The following is a 14,990-nucleotide window of genomic DNA, read 5'->3' as shown; positions in this document are numbered from 1 at the left end:
GATTTGTTAATTTGACGAGGTTATTAACGAACAAACAACGTTGATAGTGTGTTGGCTAGTAATTTACGTTCAATAATCCAACCCACATACGAAATGAAAGTGAGCAGGGAACGTTTCGAACCATCCTGGACCTTCTCAACTCATGATAAGAGTCCAAAATGGACCGAAACGTCCTCACAATCATTTAATATAATGCGTGAGCTTGGCTCTCTGTTTTAGCAACGTTATTGTGACTTGGTCTCTGCAATTCCGTGTAATGATTCGTCAAACTTTCGCGAAAAAGCGTTTACCAGAGGATCAAAGTTTTCCCAGTAAGTATGAAAGTTAAAATTAGGAATGCAGTTCATCAGAAGAGATTTCCTTTCATTTCCTGATTTGTGCTATTAACCTCATTAAGGATTCTACTTGTTTGAGGTATTTTTCCAAAAATATATGCAGATATGTATTGGAATTATGAATTATTAAATGGGTATTTAATATATATATATATATATATATATATATATATATATATATATAACATAAGAAAGATCGAGAAAATTCGTGTTAGAATTAATAATCTTACTTTTTCGGTCATATTTAATAATATATATATATATATATATATATATATATATATATATATATATATATATATATATATATATATATATATATATATATATATGTCGTACCTAATAGCCAGAACGCACTTCTCAGCCTACTATTCAAGGCCCGATTTGCCTAATAAGCCAAGTTTTCATGAATTAATGTTTTTTCGTCTACCTAACCTACCTAACCTAACCTAACCTAACTTTTTTTGGCTACCTAACCTAACCTAACCTATGAATATAGGTTAGGTTAGGTTAGGTAGGGTTGGTTAGGTTCGGTCATATATCTACGTTAATTTTAACTCCAATAAAAAAAAATTGACCTCATACATAAAGAAAAGGGTTGCTTTATCATTTCATAAGAAAAAAATTATAGTAAATATATTAATTCAGGAAAACTTGGCTTATTAGGCAAATTGGGCCTTGAATAGTAGGCTGAGAAGTGAGTTCTGGCTACTAGGTACGACATATATATATATATATATATATATATATATATATATATATATATATATATATATATATATATATATATATATATATATATATATATATATTGAGATGATGTATAGAGGCTGAGAGTCAGACCATGAGATAAGGTATAGGAGTGATATTTTTAAGTATTTGGTTTAAATAAATGAATTACTTGGCATGAGGTAATTAATTATAACTGAATTACATGACGTAGAACTAAGACCGATAATACAATAACAATATAACATTGTAGAAATAAAGGTACAAGAGCATGCAATCAACATAAGGCACGAGGAATAAGGTCAGAAGGCTGCAAGCAGAGATAAGGTCAAATGCAACCCATATTTACAACTACCATTCACCCAAGAGGTCAAAAACTCAAGCTTTTTGAGCTATAACAGCAGCCTTTAACAATCACGTTGCAATAAATGAAAATCAGACACAAGGAAGAAGATAAATGATGCAAGTGAGGCAAAATACCTAATGGAAACTACTTAAACTCACAACTAGGCATTGTGAGGCCTGGTCGACGACCGGGCCGCGGGGACGCTAAGCCCCGGAAGCACCTCAAGGTAGGCCAAGGGGACAAGCATGAGGGACATATAATTAGTCTATGGAATGATACCGGGACCAGTTTAAGCTTGTACTGGGGCCCAGTTTAACCTTGTACCGGGGCCCAGTTTAAGCTTGTACCGACCTATAATGTGCACGGAGACAGGAACTAGTGCCACGTGCCCTCTGTGGTCCAGAGTGCCAGCCGTGAAGGTGTAGTGACGTTGAGTGCCGTCAGGAGGCCAACCTAGAGTTATAACTCCAGTCACCCCGTTCACTGCGAACTGAGAGAGAGAGAGATAAAGAGTGAGACAGATTAGGAAGGAAGAAGACAAGGGAAAACGGAGAAAATTCGAAGTCATTGTATTTCAATATGTAATTTAGTGTTAAATATGATACATACACAATTAATAAAACTCGTAATGGCACACACACACACACACACACACACACACACACACACACACACACACACACACACACACACACACACACACAGGAATCTGTACACCTGTTGATTGACGGTTGAGAGGCGGGACCAAAGAGCCAAAGCTCAACCCCCGCAAACACAACTAGGTAAGTACACACACACACACACACACACACACACACACACACACACCAGGGACGTTAGAAAGAACTTTTTCAGTGTCAGAGTAGTTAACGGATGGAATGCATTAGACAGTGATGTGGTGGAGGCTGACTCCATACACAGTTTCAAATGTAGATATGATAGAGCCCAGTAGGCTCATGAATCTGTACACCTGTTGATTGACTGTTGAGAGGCGGGACCAAAGAGCCGGAGCTCAACCCCCGCAGGTACAAATAGATGAGTGCAAATAGGTGGTACACACACACAAATCTTTCAAAAACTTATCCACCTCAGTCTTCTGATTTACACAGCTAGAGACCCATTTTCTGAAAAACAGGTGATTCCTGATTTCTGGTCAGTAATCATCCTCTTGAAGCTCTCTCCTTATCCTGTAGAGTCCTATTCAATCCTGTTCCCACCAATCCTGTTAAGCCTCGTAGGTGATGGGCTCATTCTTAGTCCATCCTACTATCCATTCTCTCCCTCCATTTCACTTCCCCCTCTCCCTCAGTCTCACTATTCACTATCCCTCCCTCTGGCATTCCATCCCAAGGAATGGAATGCCTCCATCCCCAAACATACATTCATTTGAAAAGTATTGCACGTTCATCAACATTATTTTCTCGTGTGTAAAATAAGATTATCTTATATTGTAATTTTGCGTATAGTTAGACCAAGGTTAGGTTAGGTTAGGTTAGGTTAGGTTAGGTTAGGTTAGGTTAGGTTAAGTTAGGTTAGGTTAGGTTAGGTTAGGTTAAGTTAGGTTAGGTTAGGTTAGGTTAGGTTAAGTTAGGTTAAGTTAGGTTAGGTTAGGTTAGGTTAGGTTAAGTTAGGTTAGGTTAGGTTAGGTTAGGTTAAGTTAGGTTAGGTTAGGTTAGGTGTTTTGATACCTTGCATGACTGAAGCCTTTTTTTGAAAGATGTGTTTCAAAGTAATGCTTTGAGGAGGCCGTGTTCTGCGTTACTCATTTACTCACTCACTCACCATATTGGGGGGTTCCACATCTTCCAAGAAGTAGTAGTCAAGATCCTCGTCATCGTCGTTGGCTCTTAGTGTTCCTACGTAACTACCTGGTGGTTGAAGATGAGAGTAATTAGAGTATAATTATATTATTGCTGTGATTATGGTAAAGTTTACTTGTTCTCTCTCTGTCTTTATCTCTCTCTCTCTTTCTCTCTCTCTCTGTCTCTTTCTTTCTCTGTCTTTTTTCTCTCTCTCTTTCTCTCTCTCTCTGTCCCTTTCTTTCTCTGTCTTTTCTCTCTCTCTCTCTCTCTCTATCTCTCTCTCTCTCTCTCTCTCTCTCTCTCTCTCTCTCTCTCTCTCTCTCTCTCTCTCTCTACATACTTTAGAGCCTCCAAGAAGATAATCAAGACTTGGTTTTACACTCCAGTTCTTGAAGTAAAAGGAATATTTCCAGCTCATGTTTTCTTGATGATCTCAGACAAGAAGGTTGACTCGTGTGGCCTCGTTGGCATTCATAAATACGAAGATGGCCAGCGGGAGTTCTCTCCTCTCTCTTCCTAGTGAACTTTGACCTTAGCAATTAACCTTGAGTTGTATCTTCACTTCTCTGAGACTGTAATTGTCTTCTAAATTACTCTCTTCCTGTTTTAAAAGCAAACTGCCAGCATTAGTACTTATTAAAATGTACTCAGACATGCACATTGTTTTTTTTCAGACACACACACACACACACACACACACACACACACACACACACACACACACACACACACACACACACACACACACACACACACACACTCAAAAGAGTGCTGGGAAGATGGGACACCACGAGCGTAGCTCTCATCCTGTAACTACACTTAGGTAATTACAATTAGGTAATTACACACACACACTGGGGGCTGGTGGCTGAGTGGACAGCGCTCTAGGCTCGTGAACCTAGGGACCAGGGTCCATGAATAGTTACATCCATTATATAGACTAAATGACTTTCATAGCACCAGGAGTTCCCTAAGGACATGAGGACTGAGGAATAGTCTGCAAGTATTCAACGACTTGAGAATGGCCCAGGACGGACCGAAAGGTCGTCGTCCCTTCACTTTCTAGTGTGTGGTCTGGTCAACATACTTTGCAAGCACATTGATCGTTGAGATTAATTACATCTGTCCATTGCAAGAACTGATTGGAATCAAATACACTATAAAGTAAAATAAACTTTTGATTTTTCAAGTTTAAAAATCACTTAATGGTAACTGTAAGTAGATCAAATTTGTTCATATTAAATGAGACATAACAGCGTTTGAAAAGACGTGAAATTCTTCAGTTTGTGTTGTGTAAGAATGAGAGTTGCGTGTCCAGTACATTCTTGACTCTCATTCTCTCTCATTTATGTTGGAGACTCATAGTTCTCTCTCACGATCACGGTGTGGGTGTTCTGGGCAGGAACTACGCTATCAGGGTTGGTCTTACCTCAGGGGAGAGTGAACTATGCCACCAAGCTTGGCCTTACCTCTGGGGAGAGTGAACTATGCCCCCAAGCTTAGCCTTACCTCTGGGGAGAGTGAACTATGCCACCAAGCTTAGCCTTACCTCTGAGGAGAGTGAACTATGCCACTAAGCTTAGCCTTACCTCTGGGGAGAGTGAACTATGCCACCAAGCTTAGCCTTACCTCTGGGGAGAGTGAACTATGCCACCAAGCTTGGACTTACCTCTGGGGAGAGTGAACTATGCCACCAAGCTTGGACTTACCTCTGGGGAGAGTGAACTATGCCACCAAGCTTGGACTTACCTCTGGGGAGAGTGAACTATGCCACCAAGCTTGGACTTACCTCTGGGGAGAGTGAACTATGCCACCAAGCTTGGCCTTACCTCTGAGGAGAGTGAACTATGCCACCAAGCTTAGCCTTACCTCTGGGGAGAGTGAACTATGCCACCAAGCTTGGCCTTACCTCTGGGGAGAGTGAACTATGCCACCAAGCTTAGCCTTACCTCTGGGGAGAGTGAACTATGCCACCAAGCTTGGCCTTACCTCTGGGGAGAGTGAACTATGCCACCAAGCTTGGACTTACCTCTGGGGAGAGTGAACTATGCCACCAAGCTTGGCCTTACCTCTGAGGAGAGTGAACTATGCCACCAAGCTTAGCCTTACCTCTGGGGAGAGTGAACTATGCCACCAAGCTTGGCCTTACCTCTGGGGAGAGTGAACTATGCCACCAAGCTTAGCCTTACCTCTGGGGAGAGTGAACTATGCCACCAAGCTTGGCCTTACCTCTGGGGAGAGTGAACTATGCCACCAAGCTTAGCCTTACCTCTGGGGAGAGTGAACTATGCCACCAAGCTTGGCCTTACCTCTGGGGGCGAACTCTGAGACGGAGAAGTCGTAGTGATCGGAGTCGAAGTAAGGTTCTTCGGGGGCGTCTGTCACCTGAATATTAGCCGTCACCACTGCTTTGTTCCTGCCCCAGCGGTCGCTCTCTGAAACACACATACACCAGGGGGAAGAGGCCAGTTATACCAGGGGATATGATGACGAAACTGACGGATGTTTCTCCGTCAGAAGATGAGAGAAATGACGACGTTTCGGTCCGTTCATGAACCATTATCAACACACGATTTGGTAATGGTCCAGGACCGAAACGTTGTCTTTTCTCTCATCTTCTGGTGTGTGGTTTGGTCATTATTACTTCAGTCTGGGTATTGTGGCTCATTGTCTGCATACCAGGGGATAGGTTTGTTATACCAGGGGATAGGTCTGTTATACCAGGGGATAGGTCTGTTATACCAGGGGATAGGTTTGTTATACCAGGGGATAGGTCTGTTATACCAGGGGGTAGGTCTGTTATACCAGGGGATAGGTCTGTTATACCAGGGAGATAGGTCTGTTATACCAGGGAGATAGGTCTGTTATACCAGCGGATAGGTCTGTTATATCCGAGGATAGGTCTGTTATATCCGAAGATAGGTCTGTTCTCACCATTTAGCAAGCGATAATAAAATACTATCTACATTAGCTTTTATTTCTGTCTTAACCGACAGCCGGTCAGCGAACTATTTCTCCTTTTTTCGTCCGTCCACATGTCAAAAAAAAGGTTGCAGAACGCAGCTAAGTCTGTCTCCAATATGCCCTCGACAGGTCTTAATATCATAAAAAAGATACACACATAAGACTCAAGAAGTTTTTCTACTCACCGAGATCTTCAGCTGTGACTTGAAGAAAGTAGTGACCATTGGTTCGTTCGAAGTCAAGTCTTCGCAAGTTGTATATTACACCGCCTTCGTCAATGCCGAAGTTCGTACTGTCACTCAGTTGGTATCTAATGTCGGCTTGGCCCTCTCGCAGTCCATCTGTGGCCCTCACCTGGTGGGTGTGGTGGAGGGTGTGGAATAGTGGGGTAGAGTGGGGGTGGAGAGTGGGGTGGAGTGGGGTCGAAAGTGGGGTGGAGGGTGTGGAATAGTGGGGTGGAGTGGGGGTGGAGAGTGGGGTGGAGTGGGGTGGAAAGTGGGGTGGAGGGTGGATTATGTTGTGTGGATTAGGGCGAATGATTGTGTTCATATCGCGTTGAAGGAAGAGATATAAAACAATATTTTAGTTACTAGAAAAATCCACAAATCTTATAAAAAATATTATCTACGAATTTGTTACAGTATATGAATTAATAAATCTGAAAAAACTGTTTATTTTAAAAACTTTCAGTGATTGGTCAGCGGGAGAGGGAATTGATTGGCAGGAGTAAGTATTCTTCGGTAAGATAAAAATGCTGATGCTTTTGTGTGTACTCAGTGTCAGCATAGAGGGAGGTTATCTTGAGGTTATCTTGAGATGATTTCGGGGCTTTAGTGTCCCCGCGGCCCGGTCCTCGACCAGGCCTCCACCCCCAGGAAGCAGCCCGTGACAGCTGACTAACTCCCAGGTACCTATTTACTGCTAGGTAACAGGGGCATTCAGGGTGAAAGAAACTTTGCCCATTTGTTTCTGCCTCGTGCGGGAATCGAACCCGCGCCACAGAATTACGAGTCCTGCGCGCTATCCACCAGGCTACGAGGCCCCCGAGGAGAGTCCTGGTTGTGACACAGTCAAGAGTACATATACTGTTTATTTATTTAAAGGTTTGATTAAAGTACACACACACACATACACACACACACACACACACACACACACACACACACACACACACACACACGTGGGGGCCTCGTAGCCTGGTGGATAGCGCGCAGGACTCGTAATTCTGTGGCGCGGGTTCGATTCTTCCCGCACGAGGCAGAAACAAATGGGCAAAGTTTCTTTCACCCTAAGTGCCCCTGTTACCTAGCAGTAAATAGGTACCTGGGAGTTAGTCAGCTGTCACGGGCTGCTTCCTGGGGTGTGTGTGTGTGGTGTGGAAAAAGAAAAGAAAAAAAAAGAAAAAAAAAGAAAAGAAAAGTAGTTAGTAAACAGTTGATTGACAGTTGAGAGGCGGGCCGAAAGAGCAAAGCTCAACCCCCGCAAACACAACTAGGTGAATACACACACACACACACACACACACACACACACACACACACACACACACACACACACACACACACACACACACACACACACACACACACACACACTCACGTTCATGTGTATCCCATTGTTCAAGGGGCAAGTGAGTCCCCCAAGCTCTTGTCTAATGTGCCTCTCGTTCTGCTTGACATTGGAAACATGATTTGTTCTGGTACCAATGCTTTGTGGTACTTAACTCTTTACCTACATCAACTCTGCTAACCCTACTTTCCCTATGACATTTTGCCTCCTTTTTGGGAGGTACTCGTTCAATATCTCTTGTTAGAAAGAGCGTCCAAACCCAATAATGGGAGCTGCTTCGTATGGGCCAATAGGCCCTCTGCAGTTCTCATTATTACTACTATCCCCTACACCTTACTTTGCTCCTCAGCTCTCTCTTGCCTATTTATTGCCTGTCTCTACCTCCTCTTCACAATCGACTTGAGAATGGTCCAGGACGGACCGAAACGTCGTCGTCCCTTCAACTTCTAGTGTGTGGTCTGGTCAACAGTGTCCAAACCTCTCTAATAGAAAGCAAGATGCAACAATTTCTCCCTTGGTGTTGGTGTTATCATCTCGACGAAAAAAATCTGATAAACTTAGATTTAAATCTTGTTTATCTAAATCTTAGATAAAGGTAGTTAGATTTTCAAGTTAGATTTCTTTGTTTTATGTTTTCAATGTTTCGAGACAAAATTCAACTGGTCAAAGTATTCCATCAGTATCTGTCAAATGGTCAAATGAGTATCTATGGTACTTTACAAGGGCTGCCTGTTAGTAATGGCAATCAATATAGTTCAGTAATACTTTTCCTTTTCTTATGTTGCACCACCAAATTAGCTGTTTAAAATTTCTGGTTGTTCCTCCCTTCTGGTGTAAGTGTGTGTGTGTGTGTGTGTGTGTGTGTGTGTGTGTGTGTGTGTGTGTGTGTGTGTGTGTGTGTGTTTGTGTGTGTGTGTGTGTGTGTGTGTGGGACGAGCAGTGGCAGCTAAGAGTGCAATCCCCTAAGCATGTGCCCAGGTAAGAGTGAGAGTGGGCTTTCTCCGACGTCTTTGCACGCACATAGCGGCTTGCAAACGTTACCCAAACACGAAGGAGTTCCACTAACGGTGTCTGTGTCTGAGAGAGAGAGAGAGAGAGAGAGAGAGAGAGAGAGAGAGAGAGAGAGAGAGAGAGAGAGAGAGAGAGAGAGAGAGACCCTATCAACACACACACTCTCACCCCTCACAAACACGTTAATAATAGAGTTACAAGTGTCTTGTCCTGTCAGTGGCGTACAGAAGTGACGGGAGGGAGCGAGTCAGACGGGTTGGGTTCCGTCACCCCCTGAAGAAGGTTTCATGATGGGTGGTAGTGTGTCATTCCACACTAACCCTCGCTATTAACATTCTCGTCTCCTTGTTGCCTCTCGCTATCTCCAACAATCACTGGCAGTGTTTTGTGTATCTGTCTTTTCACTCATACTGTTTATATTTTATTTTATTTCTCTCTACTTTATCCTCACTCTCTCTCTCTCTCTCTCTCTCTCTCTCTCTCTCTCTCTCTCTCTCTCTCTCTCTCTCTCTCTCTCTCTCTCTCTCTCTCTCTCTCTCTCTCTCTCTCTCTCTCTCTCTCTGTCTCTCTCTCTCTCTCTCTCTCTCTCTCTCTCTCTCTCTCTCTTTCATTCTATGTCTAAAATATGTCTAAAATATATAATCTGTTATTTATTTGTTCATAGTTAATCTTAAAAATGCATGAGCATTACATTCTTATGATATATAAGGATTATACAATTATAATGTCATAAAAAGTTGCCTATTTTTTTACTTCTTGCTATTTTAGGAAGAATGTATTTTTAAGGACACAGGCATAATAATACTAATTAAGGAAGGCTATTTTAGGAAATTAATTTGTTGATAAAAATAATGGTAGTGAAACGTGGGTTGTATTTTGCGTAGACTTTAACGACCACACGCTGCACTTCTGGTAGGTAGTTATTAGACCAGTTCTTATTAGACCTTTATTAGACCTTTATTAGACCTTTCAGACCAGTTGGCATGAGGTACCTGGAGCTCTGGAATTACTTTATTCACTCTCGTATTCTTGAAGATATCCTCACAGTGTACCCAAAATTTGCCAGTGCCGGCTACTAAACACATGGCCCTGTATGACTAACCATCCTGTGTGATGGGGATTTTTTTAGCATCACCTGGTTAGCTTTTTTGACACACAAGGGAGCCGGTCGGCCGAGCGGACAGCACGCTGGACTTGTGATCCTGTCGTCCCGGGTTCGATCCCGGGCGCCGGCGAGAAACAATGGGCAGAGTTTCTTTCACCCTATGCCCCTGTTACCTAGCAATAAAGTAGGTACCTGGGGTGTTAATCAGCTGTCACGGGCTGCTTCCTGGGGGTGGAGGCCTGGTCGAGGACCGGGCCGCGGGGACACTAAAGCCCCGAAATCATCTCAAGATAACCTCAAGATAACCACTGTACTCCCCTTCAAATAGTCTTGGGTAGCAGCACAAATGATGTACTTAAATGTGTAAATAACGAAATAAAAAGCTTGTACTTACCGTGAGGATTGAGGTATGTGGAGGCACATCTTCAGAGACAGTTTGTCGGTACTCGGACTGTGTAAACTGGAGAAGGTGAGGTCTCTGTTGGCGACGGTGTGGGAGGCGACGATACTGCTGCTGCTGCTGCTGCTGCTGGAGGAGCTGGTGTCGTTTTTGTAAGCGGTGGGACTTCTTTAACCGTTCCTGCCTGTGTTGGTGGTAGTGATGCTGCTGGAGATGGTGATGTTGTTGATGATGGGGGTGATGCTGGTGGTGTAGATGCTGGCGATGCTGTTGGAGATTCTCATCCGATAAGTTATAACCCGTTTGACTATGCTTCAAGTGCTGGTGATAGTGCTCTAGGTGTTTGTGTATATGGTGATAGCTCTTATCTTCCCTTATTCCACTGGACAGTTCATTTTGCAACTCCTGATGCTGCGTTTCGAAGGCATCTGATGATTCCAAGGGGCTGTGAAGCAGGCGTTTCAGATGAAGATTCTCTTCCTCCTCTTGTAGATGCTGGACATCCAGATCTCGATAACTATCCACTTCATGACTTGATTGATGCGGTTGAATAGCTGAAGATGGTGATGATGGTTGATGGAGTTGTTGATCATTATTCTGTGATGAATCTATTGGGTAGAAAAACGTTATAGAATTAGTCATGTGCAAGTAGGTAGTATATTAGAGACGGGGGTAGATAGAATAGATTTTCTTAAGACCCTAACATTACATTCAGTGATTTGTAGATGTGCGTGTGTGTGTATCTGTGTACTGTGCGTGTGTGAGCCTACCTGTGCTTGCGTGCGCATGTGTGCTTTCTCATCTATGTACGCACGCAACTCCAGGACCTAAAAAAAATACCGTCTGTATCAATCCACTGTTTCATTATGTCCGCCCATACACATAACTCTTCCTGTCCCCTTATAAACAGATCGTAGAAAACAATTTCACTATCTGAATGTTTATTTGGTGAAATTACACACTATGGATGTTTATGGGAAACATTCCCGCCGACCTACACATTAAGAGACCCGGAACAACAGCAGAATATCTGTGTAACCCGGAAATTATGGTCGAAGTAATATTAGTTTGGTGTTTCGGTAACCCTTATCTAGAGGCGAAGGTGAAACTGTAGAGGGATAATACTAGAGGTTCACACAGAGTAAATCTTGCAATTTATCGGCCATGTTGCAAGATGTCAACAGAACCATTAAAGCATAAGAGCATAGTCAAGAAACTGCAGTAGGCCTATTGGTCCATACGAGGTAGCTGCTATTGGTCCATACGAGGCAGCTGCTATTGGTCCATACGAGGCAGCTGCTATTGGTTCATACGAGGCAGCTTATATTGGTCCATACGAGGCAGCTCCTATTGGTCCATACGAGGCAGCTGCTATTGGTCCATACGAGGCAGCTCCTATTGGTCCATACGAGGCAGCTGCTATTGGTCCATATGAGGCAGCTGCTATTGGTTCATACGAGGCAGCTTATATTGGTCCATACGAGGCAGCTCCTATTGGTCCATACGAGGCAGCTGCTATTGGTCCATACGAGGCAGCTGCTATTGGTCCATACGAGGCAGCTGCTATTGGTCCATACGAGGCAGCTGCTATTGGTCCATACGAGGCAGCTGCTATTGGTCCATACGAGCCAGCTGCTATTAGCGCTTACGAGGTGGTTCCTATTTATTACCATTCAATGTCATTCATAAATGTAGTTCAAACCTCACTAAATATAGAGATCCAAAGTCTAATATAATAGCATTATATTAAGCAATTGAAATATCACAAACGGAAACGAGAATACTTATGAAAACAAGCAAGATGTATGTACTGAAATACAACATGCTACACTGAAGTGACTTAGGAATTAGTAGTAGATTATATCACTGTTATTAAGTCAAATTCTTGATTTATTAGAGGCAATACCGTAGACAGTGTCAACCAAATCGCCAGGCCTATAACTGGTTCACGTCTGCATGATAGATCTAGCATTGTGGTCAAGACCTATCAGCTCGTCATTTAGAAAGTCTGAGAATGGGTAGTTTGAGTGGTTAAATTGGCTTTGTCGATTGTTAGGTATTCACCCCATTCTCGTGAATGCCTTCAAAGGAGGCTGTCAGTGCATCTGATTTCAAACCCCCGCTTGTGAGGTCAATAAACATTTGATCTCGGTGGATTAAGTTAGATCGAAAAATGTGATTTTAAAATATTTGTGTTCGGTTTTTATATTTTATTGACATCTATGTTTCGTTCAGGCTAGTAAATCATAAGCTTCGAGAGCTTAATAATAATAATAATTATAATATTGATTTTATCTCTCTCTGTCTCTGTCTCTCTGTCTCTCTGTCTCTCTGTCTCTGTCTCTCTGTCTCTCTCTCTCTGTCTGTCTCTCTCTCTCTCTCTCTCTATCTCTCTCTCTCTCTCTCTCTCTCTCTCTCTCTCTCTCTCTCTCTCTCTCTCTCTCTCTCTCTCACTTCTCCACGTGTCTCCCTCTTACTCAACAATCCACTCTACACATGCAGACTCTTCATCATTCTGTCGTCATCAATCTTCTCTACGTCCAGAAGTCATCAAGAGTACGTCCTGCGTCCCAGTCACAAAAAGACTCACCGTCCTTCGTTTGGACTTTCGTCAGCTTAAGAAACTCTACAATTCGCTGCAGTAAAATGCTCAGGAAGAAATGGACTTGTTGACTTGCAACATCACCGCTCTCCTTTGCAACAGCCTTAGGTTCGTAGACTAAACAAATCCACAAGGGCCGTGATGAGGGTTCGAACTTATGCCCGGAATGATCCCAGGAAGGAAGGAAGGAACTATCAGGGGGAAAGCGCCAAGCCATTACGACTATATAGCACTGGGAAAGGGTCATGATAAGGATTTGGGATGGGACGGGGGGAAAGGAATGGTGCCCAACCACTTTGGGACGGTCGGGGACTGAACGCCGACCTGCATGAAGCGAAACCGTCGCTCTACCGTCCAGCCCAAGTGGTTGAAATGAACCCAGACGCTGCCTTAGTCGACTAGGCCACGACATGGTAAAAAGAATTGCAACCGGGAATTCTACTGACTTTACACGGATCCTGCAGCCTCTCAGAGACACAATCCTCACTACATAGACTAATCTCAGCGCTCCGTAAGTGCAGAAGAAATTGCTCACACAAGAACGTGCCTGAGAGAAGTCCTGGCACTTGAGTTTGAACACAATATACACCTCCAATATATATTCTCAAGAACACCTTCATTGGAAAATGGTGTGTTCCAAAATCACTATATTCTTTGGAAGTACTTGGAGGGGAAAAGTTATCCTTAAACCCATCTTCAAAGCCAGGAAATGGGAACATCCGGGTTCCGCTAAAGAACTTTGTACATAAAGAAAAGTTCACTATAAGGGGCATCTTGATAAGGAAATGGTAGACAAAACACTTATGAGGAGCAAGAGCTTCGATTAAGAGCATCCCTTAAACTATGTAATGTCTATTAACTAGTGAAGCATAAGAGTAGAGGTTAAGCTCCTTCTCACGACACCTGAGAGACTAGGAAGGTCCTAATTACAATACCTGAGAAGATAGAAAATCTCATTTACTACATCTCTGAGGATAAGAAGCTTCCTCTCACGATACCAGTATGGATAGGAAACTCATTCTCTCAACCCAGTGAGGATAGATCTGGGCCTATCCTCACTGGGGTGAGAGAATGAGTTTCCTATCCATACTGGTATCGTTAGAGGAAGCTTCTTATCCTCAGAGATGTTGTAAAAGCTCTCTTTCACAACACCAGTGAGGATAGGAAGCTCACTTTCACAACACCAGTGAGGATAGGAAGCTCACTTTCACAACACCAGTGAGGATAGGAAGCTCTCTTTCACAACACCAGTGAGGATAGGAAGCTCTCTTTCACAACACCAGTGAGGATAGGAAGCTCTCTTTCACAACACCAGTGAGGATAGGAAGCTCTTTCACAACACCAGTGAGGATAGGAAGCTCTCTTTCACAACACCAGTGAGGATAGGAAGCTCTCTTTCACAACACCAGTGAGGTTAGGAAGCTCTCTTTCACAACACCAGTGAGGATAGGAAGCTCACTTTCACAACACCAGTGAGGATAGGACGCTCACTTTCACAACACCAGTGTGGATAGGAAGCTCTCTTTCACAACTCCAGTGAGGATAGGAAGCTCACTTTCACAACACCAGTGTGGATAGGACGCTCTCTTTCACAACACCAGTGAGGATAGGAAGCTCTCTTTCACAACACCAGTGAGGATAGGAAGCTCTCTTTCACAACACCAGTGAGGATAGGAAGCTCACTTTCAAGACACCAGTGTGGATAGGACGCTCACTTTCACAACACCAGTGAGGATAGGAAGCTCTCTTTCACAACACCAGTGAGGATAGGACGCTCACTTTCACAACACCAGTGAGGATAGGAAGCTCTCTTTCACAACACCAGTGAGGATAGGACGCTCACTTTCACAACACCAGTGAGGATAGGAAGCTCACTTTCACAACATCAGTGTGGATAGGAAGCTCACTTTCACAACACCAGTGTGGATAGGACGCTCTCTTTCACAACACCAGTGAGGATAGGAAGCTCACTTTCACAACACCAGTGAGGATAGGACGCTCACTTTCACAACACCAGTGAGGATAGGAAGCTCACTTTCACAACACCAGTGTGGATAGGAAGCTCACTTTCACAACACCAGTGTGGATAGGACGCTCTCTTTCACAACACCAGTGAGGATAGGACGC

General features: G+C 43.4%; 1 protein-coding gene across 1 annotated transcript in view; it reads right to left on the bottom strand.

Moving 5' to 3' along the window:
- Positions 1 to 1,699: 1,699 nt before the first annotated feature.
- The window catches only part of LOC138358601 (uncharacterized), a 273,373-nt gene continuing 260,082 nt past the window's right edge, over positions 1,700 to 14,990 (bottom strand). Inside the window, exons 3-7 of the mRNA XM_069316669.1 lie at positions 10,256 to 10,869; positions 6,362 to 6,530; positions 5,522 to 5,647; positions 3,193 to 3,278; positions 1,700 to 1,900 (exon numbers count right to left, since the gene is read on the bottom strand). Of these exons, the coding sequence (XP_069172770.1) occupies positions 1,700 to 1,900; positions 3,193 to 3,278; positions 5,522 to 5,647; positions 6,362 to 6,530; positions 10,256 to 10,869 (1,196 nt within the window). The remainder of the gene's footprint in view (positions 1,901 to 3,192; positions 3,279 to 5,521; positions 5,648 to 6,361; positions 6,531 to 10,255; positions 10,870 to 14,990) is intronic.

The sequence above is a fragment of the Procambarus clarkii genome, chromosome 84 (assembly GCF_040958095.1).
Source record: "Procambarus clarkii isolate CNS0578487 chromosome 84, FALCON_Pclarkii_2.0, whole genome shotgun sequence".
Taxonomy (NCBI): domain Eukaryota; kingdom Metazoa; phylum Arthropoda; class Malacostraca; order Decapoda; family Cambaridae; genus Procambarus; species Procambarus clarkii.
The sequence above is the reverse complement of the archived record's forward strand: the minus strand, read 5'-3'. Positions and strand labels throughout refer to the sequence as shown.